The sequence below is a fragment of the Equus przewalskii genome, chromosome 12 (genome assembly GCF_037783145.1).
Source record: "Equus przewalskii isolate Varuska chromosome 12, EquPr2, whole genome shotgun sequence".
NCBI classification, from domain to species: Eukaryota; Metazoa; Chordata; class Mammalia; order Perissodactyla; family Equidae; genus Equus; species Equus przewalskii.
In genome coordinates, this window is record NC_091842.1 from 1115653 (window position 1) to 1141565 (window position 25913).

At 65.3% G+C, this 25913-nt stretch overlaps 1 protein-coding gene across 2 annotated transcripts in view; it reads right to left on the reverse strand.

Moving 5' to 3' along the window:
• Nucleotides 1-10201: 10201 nt before the first annotated feature.
• INTS1 (integrator complex subunit 1) overlaps nt 10202-25913 on the reverse strand; it is a 35705-nt gene continuing 19993 nt past the window's right edge. For both annotated transcript variants that reach the window (XM_070567253.1, XM_070567252.1), the window contains exons 26-47: nt 25217-25378; nt 24301-24447; nt 23869-23967; nt 23267-23391; nt 21692-21946; nt 20885-21044; nt 20396-20536; nt 19810-19984; nt 19610-19733; nt 18609-18739; nt 17901-17988; nt 17585-17811; nt 17241-17364; nt 15791-15924; nt 15048-15240; nt 14184-14311; nt 13732-13844; nt 12739-12852; nt 11682-11752; nt 11072-11163; nt 10834-10943; nt 10202-10600 (exon numbers count right to left, since the gene is read on the reverse strand). In XM_070567253.1, coding sequence (XP_070423354.1) covers nt 10485-10600; nt 10834-10943; nt 11072-11163; nt 11682-11752; nt 12739-12852; nt 13732-13844; nt 14184-14311; nt 15048-15240; nt 15791-15924; nt 17241-17364; nt 17585-17811; nt 17901-17988; nt 18609-18739; nt 19610-19733; nt 19810-19984; nt 20396-20536; nt 20885-21044; nt 21692-21946; nt 23267-23391; nt 23869-23967; nt 24301-24447; nt 25217-25378 — 3029 coding nt within the window. In that variant the 3' untranslated portion in view covers nt 10202-10484. The remainder of the gene's footprint in view (nt 10601-10833; nt 10944-11071; nt 11164-11681; nt 11753-12738; nt 12853-13731; nt 13845-14183; nt 14312-15047; nt 15241-15790; nt 15925-17240; nt 17365-17584; nt 17812-17900; nt 17989-18608; nt 18740-19609; nt 19734-19809; nt 19985-20395; nt 20537-20884; nt 21045-21691; nt 21947-23266; nt 23392-23868; nt 23968-24300; nt 24448-25216; nt 25379-25913) is intronic.

Below are 25913 nucleotides of genomic sequence, written 5' to 3' on the forward strand. Positions count from 1 at the left end.
CCGCCCCCCGGCTGCGTCCCGCCAGAAGCCCCGCCCACCCGCCAAGGCCCCGCCCCCGCCCACCTCCCTTCCTTCTCAGCCCCGAGCCAGGGGAAGGGGCGGCGCCCACCCTGGGGTCCCCGCCTCCACTGCTCCCGCAGGCTTCGGGATTCTCTCGTTTCGACGCGCCCTCCTATCCCCCCTCTAGTCGCCCCCACCCCTCATGGAGAACTGGAAGACAAGGCCACTTTACAGATGGGGAAACTGAGGCTTGCTCGGGGTCACACGGCTAAGAAATGGTGGAGCCTGACCCCAGCCTGCCTGTGGCCCTGGACAGCCCTGGGCTCCCCGGAGCACTCCGTCTCCCTCCCCCAGCACGACAGGAAGGCGCCTCGCTTCCTGGGTTTTCAGAGGACTTTCCCATCTGGCTTCTCATGCTGGCAGGGTGCCAGGCAAGTCAGGGCTCACGCCCCGATTTACGGAGGGACAACTGAGTCTGGACACTGTGCTGCCCGGGGTGGCCCAGCGCATGGGGAGCGGAGCGAATGCCCACCAGGAGTCTCCCCTCCTGGGGTGGGAGACCCCTCAGAGGGCTGAGCAATCTGTTCTGGTTCCTGGTGTTCCACTTTGAGCATCTGTGATCCAAGTCATTCCGGAAAAGTACCTCTTATGGGGCCCTCAGTTACCCCAGGGCCGGCCCCCTCTACACTTCTTATGGAACCCTATCTGTGGCCACATGGACAGAAACGCTGACACCAGAAATGTGACCAACCCCACCTGCCTGGCCACCTGGCCCCAGGGATTGTCGAGCCAAGCCGAGGCCCTCAGGAAGGAGGGAAGGTGTCTTCCCGAAAACAGCTCCTGGCAGGGAGACAGGGCAGCTTCTTTGCGCCCACTTGGAGGAGCAGAAACTGAGATCTTCCAGCTCAGAGCCAGCACGTGGCATTCTGGCTCTTTCCTGTGGCTGGGTCCTGAGGGGTGGTCACTTAGCTACCTAAGAGTGAGTGAGGCTTGTGTGTAGGTGGTGACCTCCCCATCGCAGGGGGTGTGCAAGCAGGTGCTACACAGGGATTCCCCGTGGCCACGGCTGCTGCCCTGATCTGCTGGGAGTTCCCAGCAAGAGGACAAAGGGTGATGTCATTCCAGTTCAGCCAGGTGGGTGGCTGGTCCCGGAACCAGGAACCAGCTGGGTTTTCTTGGCCCCCAGGGCAGCAGTTAGGAGAACTGGAAAAGCCAGTGAGGAAGGGAAAGGCCAAGAAGTGGGGGGGCAGGGGGCACAGGGGTGGACGAGGGTGCACAGGGCGGGGGACCCACCTGCCTGGGAAGGAAGACTGGGAGAGGCCGGAGCTCTGATTCTTAGGCGTTTAAGCTGAACTCTTGCCCCCCAGTCACCACGTGGCCTCCTCTGGGGACAGTGAATCGGGAGGCAGCCTTGTGTGGTGGTGTCCCCAGCAGCACCTCACGCACAGCATGTCCTTCCGTCAGCCCGGCTCCTGTGCAGGGCCCCCCAAGCTAGTACACCCCCGGGGAGTCCACCCACTTCTCCCCACGGCCGCCCTCCCACCCAGGCCACGGTCATCTTGCCCTTGACCGCTGTGCCAGTCTCCCTAAGCTCCCCCCTGCCCTCCAGCCACCACGGTCCACCCCTCCCCAGCTGCAGAGGGCTATTTCTAGAAATAGAAATAGGTCCAGCCTTCGCTGTTTGGCCTCCCCAGCTCTCTGAATAAAGTCCGAGATCTCTTATCAGGCCTCCCAGCCCTTATTGCCCCCGCCGCACCCTGGCCTCACCCTCCCCACCCGCCCTGCCCTCTCTGGCCTCAGAGTCTCTGCCCGGCTGGTCCCCTGCACCAGGCACTCCCCATCCTCCACGACCCCAAACCAGCCCCGCCTGCAGACGGCCCACACCATCACTGATGGCGACTCTGTCCAGCCAGCTGCTCAGGCCAAAAGCCTCAGCTGTGTTCCTTGCCTCCTGTCCTCTCACTGCCCACATCCAGTCCCGCAGGAGACTGACCACTGCCACCACCTCCGTGGCCACCACTGCCTGGGGTGAGCCTGGATTTCCACGAGAACCTGCTAACCACGCTCTGCTTCTGCCTTGCCACCCAGTCTGTTCTCAACACAAAATCTTTAACCACGGGAGTGAGGCCATGCCAGCCACTGTCCACACCCCTTCTCTGGCCCCCACGGCCTCCTTAAGGAAAGCACTGTCCTTATAATGGGCCGTCCAACCCTCCCCACACTCATACCTCTCCCACCTCCCTCCTATAACTGCCCCTTGGACATGCTTGTGTTCCTGCCTCAGGGCCTTTGCACTCGCTGTTTTCTCTGCCTGGACCAAGTTTTCCGGCCTCCCTTCAGCTAGGTGGGGCCTCGTGACTGAGTTCTGGCTGATGGAGGTGATGTGTGCCCCTCCAGACTCTGCATCTTCCCTGGTCTGCTGGCTGGATGCAAAGGACCTACTAGATGCTGGGGCCACAGATGGAGGAGCTGGGACACTGCGGGGTCAGGCAGAAGGCCACCGCTGACCGGGAACAGCTGTGCTGGCCTGTGGGAGTGGGAGAAACGAATGTGGGCTGGTTTCGGTTGCTGGAGTGTTACGCAGTCTCACCCTGACTGACACACACACACACAGATGCAAAATTGTGGGGGGACTCAGTGCCACTCAGTGGTAAAAGGTGGACCCCTGTCTTGGTGCAGAAGGCCGGAGATGGCGTCCCTGGACGGGGCACGTGAGCACTGACACCCGAAGGGAGACTGGGATGAACTGGGCCGCGGAAAGGGAAGGGTCTGCCAGCAGAGGGCGAGGCGCATGCAGAGGCCCCGCGGCCCAGTGGAAGGCGGCACAGCCAGGACTGGGGGCAGATCAGGGGCTGCAGAGGGTGGGAGGAGAGGCACCCCCAGGCCGCTGCCCCAGCCCCTTCTCTCAGTTCTCAGGCCCGTTTTTTATGGATCCGGCAATTTTCTTTCTTTAACCCTTACAGCCGCCCGTCCAAAGTGGGTCGACCCCATCTGTTTTGCAGCCCAAGAAACTGAGCTTCTGAGAGACAGGGGCCCACCTGACCAGCCTGGCAGGACTGGGACCGAGGACGCCCGGCCTGACACGGGGGCCCGAGGAGCTGGGGTCAGCTCAGCCAGGTGTCCCGCTGAGTGGCCGCCGGGGCTGGGGCAGGACTTCCAGGCCGGACGGCCCCAATTTCCCCACCTGGTGCTTCCAGCATGTGCCTGACCCTCTCGGCGACAAGGAGGGAGGAAGGGGAGGCCTCAGCCCATCGGGCGGGCAGGGCCAGTGCTGGGGACCAGAGAGGGGCAGGGCCAGAGCTGTCACCAGCTTCCTCCCAGAACGCGGCCCCAGCTTGCACATCCGCGTGGCTCCTGGAGAATGCGGTGGCTACGGGGCCCCCGAGGAGGGGTCTCAGTGGGGGGGGACCCAGTGGGGATCTTGGAGTGGTTGGCTGGGGTCTGCAGACCCTTTGACCGGCCCCTTGTCCCCGGGCGTTTAGGGACGACGGTGCCAGGGCTGACCTGTGGACAGGCGGCTCCCTGCCCGACCCACGGTAGCAGGAGACGGACACTTGGGGGAGGTGGGCAGAGCCCCCCGAGTGGACGCCAGCCCCCCACCGCCTGCACAGGAAGGATGGGTGGGGGGTCACGCTGGCTTCACAGCACAACGTCCAAGGGCTGCCCCCCTGCCCCGATTCCCAAGGCCACAGTCAGGTCAGCCAGTGGCTCCCTCGGGTGGCCTGGGAGCCCAACGCCACCCCTTCGGCCCCTGGCAGGAGAGGGAGCTGGAAGCCGTGACACCCCATTTTAAGGGGCCACCCATTAATTAATTAGGCCCCATGAATAATGCATGCCCCCTCGGTGTATTAATAGCATATTTATATGGTGCGCTATGGATAGTATATGTCCTCGTCTGAACACCTCACAAATAATTCACGACCCGCTCCTCTCCCGGGCTCCGGGAGAGCGTGGCCGGGGCTTCGGCTGGGGCTCGTGGGTTGCTTCCAACAGCCAAATTTTACATTTCATTATAAATGGCTTTGCTGGGCACGTCGGTAACTTTTACATTTCCATCCACTTTATTATTAATGGCTTTCCTGAACTGTAACAGCCCAACGTCGCACACAATGCGTTATAAATATTTGATCCGGCATCTATAGTCTGCCATTTATCATTTATAACGGGTTACAAAAACATTATAAAACATTTACCGCACATTTATAGATCATTTTCAGCTACCACGACGATGTGTTATAAATACATTATTAATCCTCCTCACGCCATTTATAGAAACCCCTTGTAATGGGGCTCGGCCCTCCCGGCTCCTAGTAAACAGAGCATGCCAGGGCTGGCGGGGGTGGCCAGGCAGCAGGACCAGGGCGGACGAAAGCCCGGGCCTGCCCGATTGCTGTGTATCCTTGGCCAGATCATAGCACCTCTCTGTTCACAAACAGTTCACAGTGACAGATGCCCTCGGTTGAGCCCTTTCTGTGCGTGAGGCGCGGCTTGCAGCCACCCTGGGACTCGGGCGTCACTTTCGTGCCCATTTTACAGACATGGAAACAGGCTGGGAAAGGGCACGATTTGTACAAGGCCATAGCCAGAGTGCTGAGCAGGACTGGAGCCCCGGGGGGTCTGTCTGTGCCTCTGTCACCTGTCCCAGGGCTGGGGGTGAGAGGTCAGACAAGGCTGCCCCAGCCTTTAGAGGAGTGGTGCTGGAGGACCCCGGGGGTTGGAACTGAGACAATTGAGGGTGAGAGGACCCGGGGGTGTGGGGGACCCTGGGGCGAGGAGGATGGGGTGGTCCGGGGGGCAGCACCCCGGCTCCAGCAGCCACGTGCTTTGCCGTCCCAGTGGCTGTCCCGGCTGGAATGCTGTCTGTGGGCTCCTGGGGTGCAATGCTGACCAGGGATGACAGGGCCTGAGGGTCTCTGGGACCCGGCAGCCCCTTCACAGCCCCCCACATCCAACTCTGTGTCCTCAGGGGCCCCCAGGAGGCCGAGGACAGCAGCAGCTGCCCAGATGTGTGCAGAGGGGGTGGCGGTCAGCGGCTGCTCCCTCCATCACGGGCCGAGTGGGGCCCTGGGCTCTGCCCTAAGCCAGCTCCTCTCCCTGCGGGCGGGCGGGTGGGTAGGCCCCACACATTACTGGGGGGCGTGGCTCCCCCCGTCTTCCTCCTGGGGCCTGCTCTCCCTACCTGGAGCAGCTGGGACCACAACACCCCCTGGACAAAGGCCCACTGAGCCCCTGTCTGTGCCGGGCCAGCCCCTTGCTTCCCTTGAGCCCTGCAGTCTCCTCCAGGCCAGACTCTACACCAGGAGGGTGTGGGCGGGAAGCCAGGGCTGGGGGCTCACCACCCACACGGGACGGCAGGTGAGGGCCCTGGGCCTCCAAAGGCAGGTTGACGAGGACAGTCCTCACGGGAGAACTCCTGTTCCTCCTTCAGGACCCACTCGACCTTCCGCCTTCTCTGAACAGGCCTTCCTGACTCCCCAGGTGCAGGCCTTGTGGGATCCGACCTCCTGTGCCCTGGGGCCTGGACCGTGAGAACTGGACTTCCAGCTCGGCCTGCCTGGCTCCCCCGGAGCATCCCCATTAGGTCACTTCTCCAAGGAGGGGAGGGGTGGCTGCCCCTGGGGGAGGCCTCAAGTCACAGCTTCCCCTGCCAAGACACCTGAAATGACCCACCCCCGCCTGGCCTGGCTGAACTGGGTCAAAGCTTTCAGTTGCTCTGAGGAAGGAGACGGGGGAGGGGGAGGGTCCTGGCCCAGGACCCTGAGCAGCCCCGCCCTGCGTGGCCCTGGGCATCTGTCCAGCCCTCGCAGATGAAGGTGGAGGAATGTGCTCTGGGGAGCCCTCGTGGGGAGAGACGCAGGGCCCCAGGGCCCCAGGCTGCCCTCTGCCCGGCCCCGCTGGCTGGCTGGCCTGTTGGAAGGTCAGGGCCCACCCCTCCCCAGAACTGAGAAGGAAACCAGGAGGTGTTAGGAGGCCACGAGGAAGCAGGTGAGCTCATCACCAGGGCAACGCCTCGCCTGGCCCCACCCTCCACACCTGCAGGAGAAGGCCCGGGGCCTGGCTGCCCTTCCCGCCTGCCTGGACTCTGCTCCACGCCCTCCCCTACGGCACCCCTCTCTCCAGAGTCCAGGAGACTGCAGGGCCCGGGGCCGTACTCCCAGAGCAGATGAGCAGGGACCGGTCCTTGCGGTCCTGTTGAGTGTCCCCTCCCTGCAGCCAGTCCTCAAGGCCCCTTGGCCCGGCGGCTCTGTGGGGGGCGGCCGTGGGGGAGGAGCTTGGGGGATCAGGGGGATCCCGGCTGGACTGTGGGGGCCGCTGGTCCTCCCCCACGCTGTCCACCGTCACTGGGGCCACGCTGTCACCTGCCCTGCATATCTTTGCTCTCGGTTCCTCCCTGCCATGCGCCCCACCCCCTCACAGATTCCAAATCTCCAGTCCCCCGTCTGTGTGCCGGGACTCAGCCAAATCTTCCGAGTCTTTGGCCGCATGGCCCCCTGGGAGACAGCACAGCAGATCCAGGCCGAAGTCCCAGCTTGGCCATGCAACGGGCGCCAGACCCCACACCACATCTGTGGCTGGTGCCATCCCCCACGGGCCGGGTGTATGTGAGCATCGGCACTGCCTGCCCCAAGGGCACCCCAACCAGGAGGCACCAAGGGCCTGGCCAGGCATGCCCAGAGCGCCACCCACCGCTCGGCAGACGCAGCCCGGCCACCTACCCGCCCAGCCAGGCAGCGCACATGGGACGCCTTGGCCCAGTCCCCTTTCCTGGTCTGTGAAGTGAGTGCAGCCACTCCTAATGAGAGGGACACAGGCCCAGAGAGGGGAGCTTGGCTGCCCGAGGTCACCCCCAGGCCTGGAGCCCGAATGGGCTTCCACCCCGACCTCCCCCATACTCAAGGATCTCCTTCCCAAACACGGGCCATGACCCGGTCAGCCTCCCGCGACTCGGCCTCTGAGCCCGCCGTGGGAGCCCCCGTGAGCCTGGCTCTGAGGGCTGAATGAGAGGCTTTGTCACGGTGCCCCCTGCCCCCCGGCTCCACCCCATGTCCGGAGCTTTGGGCTCTTGGAGACTGGGCCTCATTCCCTCCCTCACCTTCTCAGCACACCCCAGGCCGGGCAGACCCTGGCTAGGATGATGACTCCGACCACACAGCCAGACCCCCGCCTCCCACACTGGCATGGAGTGACAAGCAGCGAGCACACGCAGAGCCCTGTGGGGAGAAGGCACCTGACCATGGGAGCAGGAAGCCTTCCTGGAGGAGGCACAGGAGCTGAGAGCTGAGGATGGAGTGGGAGCAGCAAAGCGGGTACTGAGAGGGAAGAGCAGCTCGTGCAAAGGCCCTGTGGCAGAGGAATTGTGGAGAGCCTGGGCTTCAGAGGTGACCCTGCTGGGGCGCTGAGCTGGGGGTGAAAAGTGAGGATCTGGAAGGTTCTGGCTTGGCCTCCCCCGTCTTGGCAGCCAAACCCCACTGTAGTCTGCAGGGGCAAAGGCCCCATGTTCAGGCCTGGGAGGCAGCGGCCGCCTGGGGTCTGGTGCGGGGTGGAGTAGGACCCTGGGCCAAGTCCTGCTGGCTCCTGCTCACACTGTGTCGGGCGGGTGCAGGTCAGGCACCCCCGCTATCTGTCCTCTGAGACCCGGTGAGATATGGGACGCTGGAGGGGTGCTCCCGCAGCCCCTCTGTGCGCTCACCAGCCTCCACACAACCCACGCTCATCTGCGCTCCTCACCCACACCCCAGCCCGCATCTGCTGGGCCTCTGGGGGCCCTTCCCCTTGCACAGGCCACGAGATCCTGGGCTGGGGCCTCCACCTCCCCACGCGAGGAGTAGCATGGTCAGTGCTCAGGGGCCCCCAGCCCAACTCTGCTGAGCACCAGCAAGTGGGTGGAGCCTCTGCTTCCCCATGCCTCAGTTTCCCCGTATGTAACCAAGGGCTGGCACACAGCCCCGCCAGCTGCTGTTCACAGGAAGTGACTGTCTCAGGAGCGCCTCCCAGTGGTGAGATGAGCAAGCGCAGCCCGCGCACCCACCTTGACCTCCTCGCGGAATGCGGCGCCCTGCTGGCCCGGCCCCTGAGGGTCACGCTGGCTGCCACCGCGTCCAATGCCCTCACTGTTGTAGCTACCGGCTGGCAAGCGTGGGCTTTGTGGGTGCTGCCCGCTCACCCTACGTGGGGCCGTCCGCCCAGTCCAGCCGCCTCCTGCCCACACCCATGCCAGGACGGCGCAGCCTGTCACCCCCAGGGGAAGGCCGTGTCTCGGATGCAGGAACCCCCTTCCCACTATGCACCTGCCCGCCTCCGCCCCTTCAACCTGCCGTGTTGGTGAAGATGGTGCTGACGCTGCTGTCCTGCCTCGAGGGAGGCCAGGCTCCATCTGGCCTCGGCCCTGGGGTGGAACCGGGCAGGAAGAGGGCCAAGGGGTCCCCCGAGCCTACCTCTGCCTCTGCACACCGGGGCCCCACACACCCTGCTGTCCGGGGGTGAAACGCTCCGCCCATCCTCCCTGACCCTGCGCTCCCACCCCTGACACAGGAATGCACCACCCACCTGCCGGTGGCTCTGGGGCCCTGGGGGAAGCAGGGGCATTCCAGGACACCAGGACACGCGAGTGTCCCAATGGCTGTCACTCGAGCCCAGGAGGGTGGTGCGTGGCATTGTGAAAATGACATGATGCAAAGAGGGCTTCCTGGATGCGGCAGCTCCTGGCAGCCAGGCCTGGGGCCCCACAGGGCAGGGTGGAGGGGTGCCGTGCACTGGCGCCCAGGGTGCAGCAGGATGGCCCTGGAGCCCACCTTTCTCTGACGCTCAGGACTGCAGTGAGGTCGGGGCTGGGACACTAACCCCAGGAGGAGGCATCACATAATCCACATGCGTCCAAACTAGGCACCAGGAGCCACGCAGCGGGGTCTGAGAAACAAGCCCCAGGGGCTGGGGGTCCTCAGACTCCATGGAGGGGCAGCCCATGAGGGACACACAGAATTTGGACACCAAGCGGCCGTCGCATGGCAGTGGCATGGAGGCCGATGTGCCAGGAGCTCAGGGGACCAGGGAGGCTGGGCGGTGGGAGCAGGAAGGCCCTGGGGGAAGGGAGGGACGGAGCATCAGCCTGCTCCAGCCCCACGGTCAGGTGCGGCCGCGGCCGGGGCACGGGGACCAGCTCACACCACCAGGTCCTCGGGGCAAGAGGCAGGACAGGGAGCACAGGGCGGCACCTGTTGGCATGGAGGCTCTCTTGCCCTTGTTGAGGACTGGTCCAGCCTCGCAGCAGCCTGCCACCCACACCCGCGAGGCTCTGGGAAGGGCCAGGGTCTGCTTCTAGCCACAGCGCTCCTGGTGGCCCCAGCTGAGGAGGGGACCCTGCTGGGGGTACACCGGACCCAGGGGCCAGCACCCGAATCCTGAGATCACCCGCGGCAGGAGACCAGGGTGTCTGCAGAGTGCTGGGCCAACGGGGACAGTGAGAGGAAAAACGGGAGACAGCTGCGGGTCGGAAAGACCCTCTGGCTGCTGTGACTGTGTGTCGGGGGTACGGCCATGCCCCAAAGGTGAAGACAGAGGCCTGGAGAACCCAGTGCAGTGGAGGACCCCGGCCCTCACTAGAAGCTGACTTCCTGGGCACCCCCACACCAGCACCTGCAGCCTCGCTGGGGGACACTCACTGCCCCCAAGCTCCTTCAGGCATGCTCCCCTTGCCGGGCCCTCACCCCACAGCGAGCAGTCCAAGGCGGGCCCAGGGGCACTGGCTTCCTGGAGTGACACCCACAGCTGAGGGTCTCAGGGCCCTCTGGTCCCTTTTGGGGTGGCAGAGGGACTGGCCTGCCCGAGCCCTGAAGGGCCGCTGCTCCACAGGCTGACCCCCCGGCCACAGGTCCTGCTCCCTTGTGCAGCCTGAGGCCTCGTGGCTCCTACTCAACAGAGGCTGAGCCCATGAGGAGAGAACTTGGGGGCAGGGACGGCCCAGGGACTGTGGCCTCTCTCCCAATTCTGCCAGAGAGGGAGGGATGGGAGGAGGGGCGGAGACTGTGCGCAGGCAGGGCCCCCCTCCAGACGGACAGGCCCATGTCACCTCCACAGGCCTACTCGGGAGGAGGCTGGCCCATGGGCGAGAGGCAGGCGCGCCAGGCCCGGCAGCCGGGGCTCCCGACGCCCACGTCTTGCTCAACTCCCGGCGTCTGGGGGCGAACCACACCACAGCCGGCACTCAGGGAGTTCACAACGTTTCATTTCAAACTCTGACCCGCAGACATCAGGATCTCCTCCCCGCTGGGCTGTGTCCCCTGTCACTTTGCAGGCAGGGTGACGGCCACCCCCATCGCCTTCTGGCTGGGAGCCATGGCCGTGGGCTCTGTGCTGCCCCCACCCGTGCACAGCGCCCCCTCCAGAAGAGACAGCCAGTGGAGCAGAGGCCTCCAGGGCTTGGCCTGGGGGACTCCCGCTGACGAGCTGAGGCCAGGACCGTGCAGCAGGCGGGCTGTGGCACGGGCTCACATCACCGCCTCCATATGCAGGATCCTCAGGGCCTCGGAGATCTGGGCGCTGGTGTCCACCTGGCCGTACATGCCCACCAGGAAGGCCCTGTGCAGCAGCACGGCCGCATGCTCTGCAGGAGAGACGAGGACCCGTGCCAGGCTGCACCGGCCGGACACCCCGGCTGCGGCACCCAGGCCCCGGGGTTCCCAAGAGCTGGGTCATCGGGCGCCTCAGAAGACGAGCCTCTGGGCTTTGCTTGAGAGGAGAGCCTTCCTCGGCCCTTCCCTTCTCAGCCTGGGGACCGAGGGCTCCAGAGGCACCAGGCGCCGTGGGCGGGTGGGAGACGGACAGGACGGGACCCACCTTGGCAGAGGAGGGTGTACTCCGGCAGGTTCCTGAGCGCCGTCTGCACCACTTCAAAGTCCCGGCTGCCCAGGCAGTACATGAACGTGGGCAGGAAGTCGGCTGCGATGCTGGAAAGGCCATGTGCTCGGGTGGGCACCTCCTCCCCGTGCCCCAGACCCTGCCCCAGGGCGCTAGGTGGGCAGCGTGCCGCCCTCAGCCCGGGGCGTCAGGACACAGGCCGGGGAGCCGGGCTCACCTGGGGCTGTTCTGGATGGAGCGCAGGGCCAGGCTGAAGGCCAGGTTGCGGCTGGATTCCTCAGGTGAGCTCATCAGCCGCTGCAGGTTGGTCTGCGGGGGTGGGGGTGGGTTACACGGCGACCCTCCTGTGGAGGGCTCAAGCTGTCAGCTCTCGGTCTCATGGAGGCTGTGATGGCCGATGGCAATGGGAAAGAAGGCCACCAGGGGACCCCATTCCCCAAGCCCCTACTCCCCATCGCTGGACGGCTCTGGGACCTCAGAGCCCGTAGGAGGGAAGCACTCACTCGCTGTCAGCAAGTTCCGGCCCAGGCAGAGGGTGGCCCTGCCTGGGTTCCGTGCAGAACTGTGAGCAAATGGGGCTGCACTGGTTCAGACATGCGGTGTTCCCACCCCTGAAGCCCGGCTGCTAAGGGCTCTGCAGGGTTCATGGAGGAACGAGGCTGGGCGGGTGGCTTCCCTGCCACGGGATGGCATGGGCTTCTCCATCCCGGCCTCTGAAACACCGTTCCGGTCCCTCTAAGCACGTGGCACGAGCTTCAGGCGCCCAGCAGCAGAAGGCCAACAGGCCGGGCAGTAGGGTCGGCGCCCCCGGCCCCCAGCCCACTCACCGAGAAAAAGCCCAGGATCTCAGGTCTCCGCCGGGACATCTCGTCTATATCGCTCAGAACCTCCAGCAGATCTAGAAGGGGCAGGGGCCCGTGAGGGCAGAGCACAGCTGCTGGGCTTGGGGCTGAACCGCAGCCCCCAAGGACCCACAGGCAGAAGGGCCGACTGCCGGGCTGTGCTGCCCCTCACACCCGCTGGGGAGGTGCAGAGACCGAGAGCGTCGCAGGGACCCCTGGGTGGGCCCCTGGTCTAGACCTCTGCACGGCTCTGGCAGGGGAACCCCAACCCTCGGGGTGCGGTGGCCCATCAGAGCCCTGGCCCAGTGCCTCCTGGAGCTTTCTGCACCAGCTCAGCACTTGGGAAGGCCAGGGCGCCCAGCACCTCAGGACGGAGCGCCTGGGAGCTGCGTGGCTTCCCCTCCCGCTGGCCAGCGACCCCCGACCATGGGCGCCGGTGGACGGGGCAGCTTTCAGAGGAGCATGCCCCCAGTCCCTGCTCCAGGAGACAGGGGGTCAGCTCAGGGGTCTGTGTTTGTCCCACACTCCCCAGATGCTGTCTTGGTCACCCTAGAGCCAAGCTGAGGACACATGGCCCAGCCCCTTGCACCAGGTGCTGCCCAGACCCGAGGCGTTGGCCTCTGGTGAGGGGCTGACCCCCGGGCACTCCCAGCAGCACGGAGCATGCCCAGCAGCCCAACTCCACCCGGCCCTGGACCCTCGGCCCTCCTGCAGACCACCAGCCACCCACCAGCCCACTGCCAGGCCTCTCTCCAAGTATCCCCTCAACTCCAGGGGCCCCCGACCTTCTGCTTCGTCGGGAGCCTGCTCCCCAGCATGACCAACCAGCGTGACGCCCTCCCTGCCGACCCCGAGCCCCCCGACAAGGAGGAAGCCCAGCTCCTCCCACGGCCCGGCAAGGGCCTATGGCCTTCGGGATGTCCCGTGGTGAAAGCCTGGACAGCCAGGGCCCCCACAGAAGCCAGGGTGCCACGGCGGCAGAATGGAGCCCGGCCCCCACGGCGGGGCCAACCTGGCCCGGGAGAGCTGGTTGCCGACTCACCCTCGACCGTCCGGCCCCGGGAAAGCCGCTTCACGTAGGGCGCCATCTCGGCCGCCGTCAGAGGGGTGAAGAGGGACGCGCTGACCAGCGGCAGGGAGCCCGCCGAGCTCTCGTCTGCAAGACAGGAGGCTAGTGCTGTCAGCGGGAGACTGAGACGGCCCAGCCCGGAGCTCCCATCCAGATGGACTGCAGGAGGTCGGCCTGGAGAGCGCGCCACAGCGGGGCTCCAGAGGCTGTGCGTGCAGGCAAGGCAGTCTTTGCCCAACAGCCCCTGGAATCAGGACTCCTGACGAAAGAGGGCCTGGGCCTGGCGTGGTGCCTGTATATAGCAGGCACTCAGTAAACACAGTGAGACCACACGCTGGCTGGGAGCCGCTCGGGGACCTCAGCGCTCGCCCCTCAAGCCCGTCAACTGCTCTGTTCCCTTCCTGTGCACACCTGCCGCACAGTGCAAGCGCGGATTTTCTCTGCAGCCTAAGCACAGCCTCAAGGCAGGAGCCGTGGCCCTGCGCTGCAGCCCCGGCACACAGCAGGTGCACAACAAAGGTGCCCATGTGCCCGACACGGTGCCGAGCGTTCCCACAGACCACCACGAGCCACAGAGGCACAAACGATTTGGCAAAACCAGGGCAGCAAAAAAGTGTCACGAGGGGCCAGGAACTGACCCAGGCTCTGGCCGCTCAGCTTGCTAATTTGCCAACTGTTGACTGGACTTGTCAGAGCAGTCGACAGCCCTGCCTGGGGGCACAGGTCACCATCGGGGTGGTGAGGACCACAGGGCAGAGACGGGGAACCAGACGGAGAATACAGAGGGACTCAGCCAGCTTCCCACAGAGAGGAGGGGGTGCTGTGCGGCCATGCTGGCCATGGCACCGTCAGGGTGTCATGTGTGTGCCATGGCCCTGGGCCCATGATTCCCCAGGGATACCAGGATGGTCCCGAGGTCTGCCAAACCTGCAGCCCTGCCCAGCAGAACCCCGCGGCCGCACTCACCGTCGCCCTCCTCGTCCAGGCCTCGGTCGGCTCTGCCACCCCCGCTGGGAAGGCTCAGCCCCGCAAGGAGGGACTTGAGCATCACCAGGTCGCTGCTGTCGAAGGACAGGTCGCTGGGGAGGAGCACAGGCTCACCGTGAGGACATCATGGCAGATGGAAGAGCGGGGCAGACAGACTAGGGCGAGGTGGGGGACCCCAGGGTGCTCAGGAGGCAGGGAGCCACAACAGGCAGTGTAGAACGTCGCAGCACAGACCCAGCACCTGCGGCCCTCGCTGCGCCCGGCCGAGCGCTGCAGGCAGCATTGATTCCCGGCTGCCACCCCACCTCGGGAGCTCTCAGGCCTGAGCACCGATGGGGCCTTCGCGGGAACCCTCCCTGCAGCCCGCTGGCTGGAGCCTCGCTGGAGAGGCGGCACACGCACTGTGCGGGCCGGCACACGCGCACACTCACTGGAGCGCGTCGGAGTGCTTCTGCAGGAAGGAGACGGCCGCCGGGGCGTTGTGGGTGATGTACTGGTGGGTGAACTGCACGAACTTGCTGATGAAGGGGGCCAGGTGGCGGGAGGACTTCCTGTAGTTCTGCGAGGCGGAAGCCGAGAATGCAGCGTTCAGAGCCGGGCTGTGCTGAAACAGACACCCTGCACCCCACCTGCCCACGCTGCTTCCCCGGAGGCCTCACAGCAGACCTGGGGACACCACAGTGCCACCACCCTCTGCTGGCTGCTGGGCGGTAGGGTATGTTAAGGGGCCCAAAGGGTCAAAAGTGGCCTTGTCCTTGTGAGCTCCCAGCACAGACAAGCAGATGCCCAGCTGGAGCTCGCGACAAGAGGGATCACAGGCTCAGCAGGCGCACGACGACTACGGAGGAGGCCGCACCGGAGCCCGACCAGTCTCGGCTGGGCTCTGAAGATGGCAGGGTCTCCCAGGCAACATCACGAGCCGGGCCTTCCACGAGTCGAGCTGGGCCCCTGGGCGGGCAGCAGAAACGGCCCAGCCTGTCCTTGAGGCAGGCCTAGGGCTCTGCCTTCCTGTGGGGCTCCCAGGAGCCCTGAAGAGCCCCCATCCCGGGTCTGCCCTCACCCGATGGCCTCAGGCGGAGAAGGGGACGGACCCACAGTGCTGATTACAAAGATGGGCCTGGCCAGGGCCGTGGGAGCGGGAGGGGGACAAGCTGAACGGGGAGACATGCGTCCCGGGGTCCCGGCTGCTGCGCCCAGAAGAGGCCCACCACCCAGGCTGCGGCGTCTGGAGGGCAAGGCCAGCAGGACAGGACGGCCTCAGCTGTCCCCCGCAGGGCCGGGCGCAGCGCACGCACCAGGAGCAGGCGGACGAAGGAGAGCAGGCAGTCCCACAGCGCCCCCTGGTGCTCGCTCCGGAACACCTGCGGCTGCAGCAGCTCCAGCAGGCCCAGCACGTGCAGGAAGAAGGCCAGGTGGCTCTGCTGGCGGAACTCCTGGAAGTTGAGGTGCGTGCGGCCGTGGAGCAGCGCGGCCACCATGGGCAGGTGCCTGCGGACGCGGAAGAGCATGCTGCTGTCTCCCCCACGCACACGCCCACGCCCACCCAGGCCCCAGGAGAAACGCTCTGCTGTGACACGGCCCACCCCGGGCTTCGCACACACACAGCGGAGCTCACTCAAGTGCCTGTGCCCATCGGAGGGGCGGGTGCACCCGTCACCAGCCCCAGGGGACACGGAGGCTGCCTGAGGGCTGCGGAAGTGGCCTCAACCACCCACCCTGGGTCTGGGCCTGAGGGGGTGCGATTCCCTGACCCACCCTCTCCAGGGGTCAGCCAGCTCCTCCCAGCAGAGGCTCAGCTCAGTCAGGAAGAAGCCAAAGGCCGTCAATGCCCACAAGGGCTGCCACTTTCTTGGCCGGGCTCTGGCTCCCGCGCCTCGGCTTTTAGCCGCAGGACCTGCTCTTGAAGGAGCATCCGGGGCGGAGGCAGGAGCAGAATGCCCAGCAGTGGGCCTGCCCAGCGGCGAGGAGGAAGGGCGCTCTGCCCCTGAGCCTCTCCCCAGGGTGCCGCCCGGCTGCAGGGGGGGCGGCCACGCAGTACCTGAGCAGCAGGAGGGGGTGGGCCACCGCCAGCTTCCGACAGGCCATGTTGGCGTCAGCCACTCGGTTCTCGGAGGACCGGGAGTCGCTGGTGTCCGCGAGGAGGGTGATAAAGCGGTGAATGAGACCGTCCAGCTGAGAGGAAAGGGTGGTCAGAGGCGGGGGGCCGCCCCAGCTTCACGCCCCACCTGCCCGCTCCACACTGAGCCTGCCACCCACCACTGAAGGGGCCATGACAGGGCCCAGAGGGGCAGTGTGCAGGTCTCTGGGGCCAAGGTCCCCGTCCCCCAAGGACCTGGCATGGCCACAGAGCGACCCAGAGAAATCTGTTCCCCCAGTGCTTTCTGGGCACTTCTGCAGGTCAAACAGGCCACAGGCCAAGTGTCCAGGCCACCCCAAACACGCATATTCAAAGTCAACCTGTCCCAGAGGTAGAAAAAAGCTGTCAATGCCAAACGTGGCACTGATGTGCTGAGCAGGGAAAAAAGCCAAGATCATACAGAGAGTATGACTTCAATTGTGCAAGACAATAAAAACCACACAAAAAAGGAAAGAAACATGTTAGAAAAAGCCAACTTCCCTCCACTGTACCAGGGAGCAGGGAAGGCGGCAGATCCTACTCAGGGCCAGGCCGAGAGAAGGTGGGGCAGAAGGCACGCCAGGTCACGCCCGCGACTCATATCCACCCAGAGCAGTGAAGGCGGGGCCACAGGACCTGCGCACGTGGGCTCGCCGCAAGTCGTCTGTCCACGCCCCATGCTGCAAACAACCCCAGTGCGCACCAGCAGGTGGACGACGAGCGAGCTGGTCTGGCTGCGCAGTGGAACACCACGCAGCCAGAAGAGGAACGTGCCCTCCACGTGCGCTGCAGCACATGCAAATCTCGAAACAACTGCACAGAGTGAAGGATGCCCAACACAGTGCATACCATGCAGGTCCACTGATGGAAAACCCCGGAAAGCGCAAACTGATCCGTGGAGACCCAGCAGCCCGTGGCCGCCTGGGACGGGGCAGCAGGGGGACTACCAGGGGCACGGGGCACTTCTAGGGGGCAGAGACGCCATGTCAGGCGTGCGGTGAATTCAGTGTACACAAACGTCAGAACTGATCACGCTGCGCACCACACAGCTTGCTGTGCCAACAGTCCCTTAAGAAGGGAAACACTGGGGCACGTACGGGACACCCTCTCTGCTCCACGCCCAGAGGGATTTCTCCACGGAGGGAAGATGACTTCCAGACGCTCCAAGAGGTGGGACAGGTGAGGGTGGTGGTGACGAGGAGGACGGAGCGGGCAGCCCAGACGCACCATCGCCCTCCCCAGTTTCCTTCTCGTGTTTAAATTGAGAAGATGCATTTCTCCATTCCTCAGATGTGCTTTCTACCTCACGAGCAAAGGACAGCAGCAGTCCTGCACTCCCTCACTGACGCTGCCCGGGCCAGCAGCCCCTCACCTTGCAGACGCTGCTGCCGGTGGCGCCCGCGCTGTGCAGCAGGACCTCGTGCACAGGGACCCGGAGCTCCGGCCGCTGCAGGTAGAGCTGCACGAGGAGGTCACGGCAGCGCTGGCCCAGCACGCTAGAGGAGAGAGCCAAGAACTGTCTGCGCCAGCTGGCAGAGACGTTGCTCCCCACCTGCCACGGGCCGTGCACTGGCATGGGTGGGGCACCCCTCCAGCCAATGGGAGCCGAGCCCTGACCTGGGCTGACTCCCTTGGTGCTGGCGTGTGAGGGCCGGCCTCCAGGCACGTCAGCAAGAGGACCAGTGGGGCTCCTGCACCCGTGTATCAGCCCCTCACCTGTCGCCCCACTGCTGGATGCAGCCTGTCAGATGCGCCGTCACCTTCCTGACGCTCTCGTCGTCCCCATGACAACAGCTGAGCAGCAGAGGCAGCCGGGCCTGGAGAAGGCTGCAGGCGGCAGCGTCCCCGTCCTGGCTCCGGGCCTCCGCCTCGGCCAGGATCAGTTCCACCAGCCCGGTGAGCTCTGGAGCCTGGACCCGCAGCACCAGCTCCTCCCGCCGCTTCTGGAACAGGCACTCGCCAGTTAGGCCCGGGATGGGGTCGAGCACATGTCTCCCGACCCCGCAGGGCAAGGTGCGCCCCCAAGACGTGCCTGAGGGGTGCGCTGGTCCCTTCCCTGCCAGATCCGAGGAACGTGGATGCAGGCCCAGAGGAAGTCCAGAGAGGCAGACGGGTCGAACCTGGAAGAAGCAAGGGGCTCTGGCTGAGCACGAGAGGCTCGCCTCAGTGTCCAGGCACAGAAGAAACAGCAAAGGCATGCAGACGGAAACAAAACGGGGAGAAGCGCCTAGTGAGGAAGGCTCAGGCCAAGCCCGCCCCTCCCGAGCGCCCTCTGGGCCAGGGCCCAGGTCAGCAGTTAGAGGATGTGGGCCCCCATCCCATCGGCCTGCCCACCCTCTGGGCTTCCTGGCCACAAGGAGGGGCAGCTGGTGTCCCTGCAGCACAGGGTGGGCGACAGCGTTCACATGATCCAAGGAGGAGGGATCGTCCCGTCCCTGACTGTGTGCCCTAGTGGTCACCCAGGGCAGGAACTCGTGGGCCAGGCAGGCTCTGGACCCCTAGGGAGGCCAGGCCACTGCAGGGCCCCTTCCTGGGGCACCAAGAGCCCCCTGTGGGTTGCCCAGTAAGCCCCAGGCACCCGAGGAATGAGGGGAAGGTACCCTCCATGCCACCATCTGATCTCGGCTCCCTGGGGCAGCACTGCAGGGGCGCAGCTGCCAGAAGAGAGCCACACGGCCGCCACACTGCCCGCGGCAAGGCCGCAGGAGCCAGACCTGCCAGGGAGGCGGCGGGCGCTCACCTCTGCTCCCGGTGCTTGCCCAGCAGGATGCGGATGCACTGGTGCAGCGTGGACCAGCTGGACTGATGCGTGAGCAGGGCCAGGAGGTACGGTCGGAAAGACGGCACCTGGGGGCCGGGATGACCTTTGCCCTGGGGTGGAAGGAAACCTGGTATGGCCCCCTGGACTGACTGGCTCTGCTAAACAGTCAGCGGACAACGCCCTGCTCGAGCCGCCAGAAAGCAGAGAGACAGGGCCGTTTCAAGGAAGACCCAGGACCCCTGTGTCCCAGACCAAGGCCCAGCTGGCCGACTGCAAATTAAATGTGCACGGAGCTGAACCCACTGCTCAGTCAGGAACACACACGAGACAAAACGGTCACCCCGGGGCAGAACCACCTCCTGCTCAGAGCCCTGGGGAGGAGTCTTCTCCGTAGGCAGCCAGCGGCTGCGGGAGCGCTGAGGTTTACGGAGGCAGTGGAGCACTGGCTGCTCTCTCGGAAACGCAGAGACACGAGTGCACGGCAGAAACGCGGGCAGGGGTAGCCCCTCCCCAGCAACACGGTCAGTGTTTTCTAGCATTCTCCAGGGACAGACGAGCCAGGGAGCCCCAAGGAGCAGGGCGCCCCAGGCCCTCCCTGCAGGGCGCCAACACGGCTGCCTCGTCAGGGGCACTGGGCTCGGCTCTCCCCCCTGCACACTGCGCCTCCGGGCCCCTCTGCGAGGACCTGGGCTCAGGAAGCGCCGACCCCAGTCCTACCCGCCTGCCCCAGGAACCAGACCTGGCCGGTCACAGTGACTGGCTTAGGGGGGATGTGGGATCACCCCTCCTGGCTGACCACAGTCAGGCCCGGGATTCTGCTTGAACAACAGAAAGAACCAGTCGTCCCCTGGTGGTGCTGGCAGACACGTGGTCTCGGAATGCCCGGGGCTGCTGGAGCCACTGTGAGCATCACGTCAGAGCCCAGCACCAGCCACGCCCCAGGCCGGGCCGCCACCAGGCCTCAGCCGACCACAGCCCACCTTGCTCCGGGAGAACAGGAGCCTCTGCTGCAGGTCCGGGCAGCTGCTGATCACTTCGGGGTCCAGCATCTCCAGCCAGTCGACGAGGAGCCCCGAGCAGGGTCCCAGCCGCACGGCCTCCAGGCTGAAGGGAAGGCGGGGTGGGCTCAGAGACGGCGAGCCAGGGCGGCTCAGCAGGCCGGCCCTGCCCGGCTGCTCACCTGCCCCCGTCGGCATCCTGCTTCCCCGGGGCTGGGGGCTCTTCCTTGTCCTGTAGCAGCAGGGAGCTCACCACCACAATGGGCCTCGAGCCCGCGAACGCAGAGGTGGCAGAGAAGAGGGCGGCCAACAGTTCCTCCAGGTGAGGAGACCTCACCTCGATCAGACCCCGGAGGACTGCGGGAAGGACAGCAAGGGTGTTCCGTGTCACCCCAGCTCGGGAGGGAGACGGGCGAGCCCTCGGACTGCCCGACTCAGGGACCCACACGGCCCCACGCCCCGTGGCCAACAATGCCCGGGTGTGACCAGTCAGGGGCCAGCCAACAGTGAGCGGTGGCTCTGGGACCCCACCCATGTGAAGGGAGGCCGCGGGGGAAGCCAGTCCACACTGGCTGGGGGCTCAGCAAGTGCACGAAATCCCAACAGCAAGCCCGGAGGAGGGCTCGGGGAGCCGCAGAGCAGGGCCCACTTGGCTGGGGTAGGGGCTGCCCTGGGGACAGCATCTTGTTCCCCACATGCACCTAGGAGAGGGACCCCTGTGCAGGCAGCCACACTAGGGGCCTTCACAGTGCCGGGACGCCGAGATACCTTTGCTGACAAGCTCAGGCTCCACACCACACTTCTCCCCAGACTTGAGGGTGGTGACGAGGGCCCGGACAGTTGAGTTGACCACCTCCAAGTCCCCGCGGAAGGTCAGGGCCTCCGCCAGGTGCAGGAAGCCACTCCGCACTGCAGGGGAGGGGCCGTGTGACCTGCTGGCCTGGTTCTGGCCTCGAGCCCTCCCTCGCTCCCATCAGCCCACCCTGTCCAGGGCGTCCTGAACTGCCTCCTCGCGGGAGACACCACTCGGTTCCCACGCGCACTCTCCTCCCACGCGCACTCTCCTCCCTGAGGAAGCTCTCCCAAGCCCTATCCACTCAACCGCTCAGCCACAGCCTCATGGATGCCAACCCAGGGCCTGCAGACCTCCGAGGGCCAAGAGGCCCCTCTGTGCTAACAAGGCCATCATGGTCCCTGAGGATGGCAGAAAGCCCAGACCACACCCGTGGGCGCTGGCTCCCCTCTCCGGTCCCTCACCGTCGGTGATCCTGCGTCGTGCCGAGTACTGGGCAGCAAACAGCTTGAGCTGGGACTGCAGGGGCCCCCCCTCCACTGCGGGGCTGTCCAGCCACTGCAGGATCTGCATGAGCACTTTGAGGAAGAGCGACGAGAAGCCAGTGTCCTGGGGCACGGAGCGCTGCGGGGACAATCGGCAGCACGTGACTATGCTTGCTCAGTGGGGGCCACACCACTGACCCACGGTCACAACTGATACTCTCAATAGTGCTCCCCTGGGGGTGCCAGGACCTCACAGAGATCCTGTCAAACCCCACAGCGGGCGAGGGGTCCAACCATTTGCAACTCATCTTCACGTCTTCAAGGGAAAAAGATCACAGGAACACAAGCACATAACACACAGAAACAAAAAACAGACACATTCACACATACACCTATGCAGATAAGACAGATACGGCAAAATTACTGAACGTAGGAGGTAGACACACGGTGAAAAGCACACCACTGTCACCTTCTCTGAGCGCTGGGAAATTCCCCTAAGAAAAGGCGGGGGCTCTACCCCCAGCTCCGTAGGGAGGAGTTTTGGGAACCAAGAACCAAGGACAACAGGACAGTGTCAAACGCCAGTCGGCTAGGGCCGGGGGAGGCCCAGGGCAGAAGCCCCAGGCCTCAGGCGGGACTAGGGTGAGGACCCAGGCCTCCGCCGCACAGGGCAGAGCCCCACGTTCCAGAGCACACAGAGCAACCTCTGCCCCGTGTGGCCACCCCCGGACATGGGGCCCTGCTGCAGGATGCACCCCGCTCTCTGGGGTCCGCGGACACACCCACCTGGTACTGGCAGAGCTGGCGCATCAGGGGGCAGGTGAGGAAGTGGTGCCGGTGCATGGACATCACCAGGGCCCCGCTGTGCGGGGAGTTCAGCAGGGTGGCGATGGCCTGCAGGAGGCGCACCGCGATGCCCGTCACCTCGGGGCTCCCCTGGCGGACTTGCGCCAGCTCCTGGCCCAGGGCCTGCTGCAACGCGAGGGCCACGGGGCGGGCGCTGGAGCTCTGCCACCGCGGGCCCGGGCTCAGCGGGAAGACCTGGAGCAGAGCACAGGCAGCAGTCAGGCGGGCGAGCGCGGCGGGAGGGCAGCACCTCCGCCCCACCCCCTCTGCGGGATCCCCCTCAGCCTGCACTCCCGACACAGGCAGGCTCCCCCCGTTAGCCTGAGACCCGTGCTGGGGAGCCACCAGGAGCCAGCACCAGGTGCCCAGTCCCCACGAGACTCCCCACCAGGGAGGAGGAGGGTGGGTGCAAGGACGCTGGACAGGGGCCTGCGTGGGGATCCCAGCTCTGTGATGAGGCCACAGGCGAGCCCCTAACCCTGAAACCCCGGCCTCTCCACTTATAACCCAGGGCCCTAGCTCAGAGGGTGCCAGAGGACTGCAGGGCCGGGCCTGGGGCCCAGAGAAACGGTCAGAAAGAAGGCACAGGTGCTCACACGTGAGAACAGTGTGTACACACTCTGGGAGGTGTGCAACGTGTAATGTGAAAAGACAGCACAAGCACTCTGCAGTGAGTGTTGCCGTGTGTGAGCAGGGGATGAGGACATCCTCTTATCCGCGTGTCCACAGAGAACCACAGACCGTGGGACTCCACGCACACACGTATCCAGAAAAGGCAGAGAACGCCACGGAGCAGGAGCAGGGCGGTGGGTGCCCGGGGCCGAGGAGATGGGGAGCGAGTGATCACAGGCCCTGGGCTCCTCAAGGGGGATGCGAACGTTCTAAACCCACAGGGAGGTGATGGCTGCACAACTGTGATCACACTCCTGCGCGAAGCCTACACTGAGGGCCGTGCACTGTACGTGCGCCAAGCCTACACCAAGGACCGCGCACCGCACACTCCAGCGGGTGGACTGCACGGCCTGGGAATCCTCTCGATAAAACATGAACAGCACATGCTAGTCAGCAGTGAGGCCACGTCTGGGAGGGCTGTGTGTGTGAGAACGGAGGCCAGTACGCCTGTTTCCCATAACTGGACACAGGCCAGGGCACGTGCCAACTGCAGCCTGTCCCACAGAGGTCAGGCGACTGCTGCTGAGCCGGCGAGAAGCAAGGATGGTGGTGGGAGTGACGGCCTCTCTGGGCACTGCCCTCCACACAGAACACACCCTACAACCAACTTGAGGTGGGCAAAGGCATGAGCTGATTTTACGGGGAGGAAATGAGGGCACGGGGAGGTGAAGTAGCTCGTCCACGGTCCCCTAACCCCGAGGAGAAGCCAGGGTCTGACCCGGGCGGCCGGTTCCAGAGCCCTCTCTCAACTTCGACGTCGAGTTTCAGCGTAAAACCCCTCTCTGGGCGGGAGGAGGGCCTGGATGGCCCTGGACGGGCCGTCCCAGGCGGCAGTGGTGGTACCTGCAGGAGCATTCCGGCCAAGTCGTCCTCGGGGCCGAGTGCCCGCACCTGCGTCCCGGCCCGGACCCTGCCCTGGCCTGGAGGCTGCTCCGGGCTGCTCTTGGGCTTCGGGGCCTCCGCGCTGTCTGCAGGGAGGGGAACAGGCGTCAGGTGAAAGCTCTCCCTGGCCGGCTACAGCGGGGAACCCTACGAACCAAGTCCAGCCTCCCCCGGGGCCATCACCTGGAGAGAAGAGCTGCCCCCCGGGGACCCCCAGCCCTGCTCAGGCCTGCTCAGGCCCACGAGGAGCAGGGCCTCTAAACAGGTGCTGGGACTCCAGCCAGTGGCAAACGCTTCCATTGGGTCTGGGGAGACCAAGCGGCCGTGTGCCGTGAGTCGGGGAAAGGAGAGTACCTCATCTGGGGAGGCCGAGCGGCCGTGAGTCGGGGGAAGGAGGGCACCTCGTCTGGGGAGACCGAGCGGCCGTGTGCCGTGACTCGGGGGAAGGAGGATACCTCATCTGGGGAGGCCGAGCAGCCGTGAGCTGTGAGTTGGGGGAAGGAGGGTACCTCGTCTGGGGAGGCCAAGTGGCCGTGTGCCACGAGTCGGGGGAAGGAGAGTACCTCGTCTGGGAGGCAGGGAGGCTGTAAGCAGGGAGTGGAAAGTCTGGCCTCCGGACGCCCCTCTCTCGTGCTGAACCTCGACCAGGTGAGCCATGTAATCTGCGGAACAGCGGCCAGAGACTTAAACGCCTGGGTGACGGGGGGGCCAAAAACCTGCACTGGGGACCCTAGGCCAATGCGCCCACAGAGTTCAAAGCTTCCTGAGACTTCAGCTGAGCCACGAGCTCTCTGAGCAGAGGAGCAGCTGGCGCAGACCCCCAAACCCCAGGCGCTGCTGACTCACACCGGGCCAGGGCCTCTCCCGACCACTCCCTGCCTTGACCTTCCTGCTTGGAGCTGCTACCGAGAGCCATCCAGTCTGAGCCCCCAGCCACACATGGGCTGGAGGCTGGGCCAGGGCCCACCGCCCACGCAAGGCCCCCTGGCTCTCACTCTTGTCCATGATGTTCTGCTCCAGCGTCTGGGGGTCGTGGGCCACTGCCTGGTCCAGGTACTGGAGGAGCTTGCTCATGCTGGACACGGGGATGCCGAAGGACTGCACAAAGAGCAGCAGCTGCTGGGGCTCCAGGTCCTGCAGGGCTGAGGGCCACACTCACTCAGCGACCACCGCTCACCGAGCTGGGCCCGCAGGAAGCTGCCAGGGTCCTGGACCACCTTGAGCCTTCACTCGAGCCCGGCCCCTCCCAGCCCCAGATGGCAGCATAAGGTGTGCCTGGTGGACCCTCAGGGCCCACAGCACACGGCTTGCTCTGACACCGCGTGCAAGCCCTCGGCTTCTCTTCTTGGCTCCCTCAAAATCGTCAATGGCTCCCTATGGCTGGTAAGGAGTCCTGCCTCTTCACTGTCCTTCGCTGTGCTTCCTGAGCTAAGCCCATGCTCACCAAACGGCCTTCCACGCAGCCCTTGCCCTGCCCAGGCGCTGCCCACTGCATGCTGCCTGGGCCTTGCCACATGCCCTTCCTCTCACTGCAGGCCCCCCAAACCCCTTCCCAGCCTCCAGAGCCAACTCAGCAGCCCCAGCCCTTCCCTTCTCCCCCCAAAGCCTCTTCGGCCCTTCTCCAGCACCGACTGCTCCCTCGGGGCCCTCAGCTGCACCCTGACTGCCAGGGCTGGAGGGCAGGTCCGCACAGGCGCTGATGCTGCCTGCAGAGTCCGGCACGGTGCCTGGCGCACGCCAGGCACTTCACAAACATCCACTGAGTGACAAATGCCTGGGAACCCACAAGAGCCCACCGGTCTGTCCTCTCAGCTGCACCAGCTGGAACAGGCCCAGGCCCACGAGGGAGGCGTGAGGCCTGGTCCACCCTCACTGACAGCTCCCTGTCGCCAGCCCAGCCCGGGCCCGTACCAGCATCCACCAGGCGCGGGACCTCGGAGCGGATCATGCGCAGCTTCAGCCAGTCGGGCAGCAGCAGCGCCTCCTCCGACGTGTCCACCAGGAAGGCCGTGGGCAGGGGCTTCTTCTCGGGGAACCAGATGTCGAGGAGAGCACGGAACTCGCCGTCACCAGCTTCGGGAGAGACGAGGGTGTAACCAGCAGGGACGGCTCACAATGCCTTTCCAAGCCTCACCATGTGCGGAGCCCCCGACCCATGATGCCCCAACGCCAAGGCTGGAGAGCGGTTTTGTAGGTGGGAAGCGAGGCTCTGGAGGGACAGGGGAGAGCCCCGAGAGCCCGGCAAGCCTCCGTGCCAGGGACTGCGCCGAGTTCACTTATCTGACCCTCACGGTCGCCGCGTCACCCGGTTTCACAGCTGAGGACACAGAGGTGCTGAGCAGCTGGCCACTCCCTGAGGGCCAGTCCCCCCGGGCTCCGTGTGCTTGCTGAGCCAGCTCATGCCAGCCCTCAGGCTCCATAAGGTCCCGTGAAGCCCAGCAGGCCTGGGCCAACCTCCCCTCATTGTCCACATGCTTGGGACTCCCGCCCTCCTGAGGGGTGGCCTCCTGTCTGTGGCGTCGTGTCCACCCAGCACAGCCCACATGGCACCAATCCCAGCAAAGAGACCCATCCCTTCCCACCACTCCTAGACGCCATCGGGCAAGTG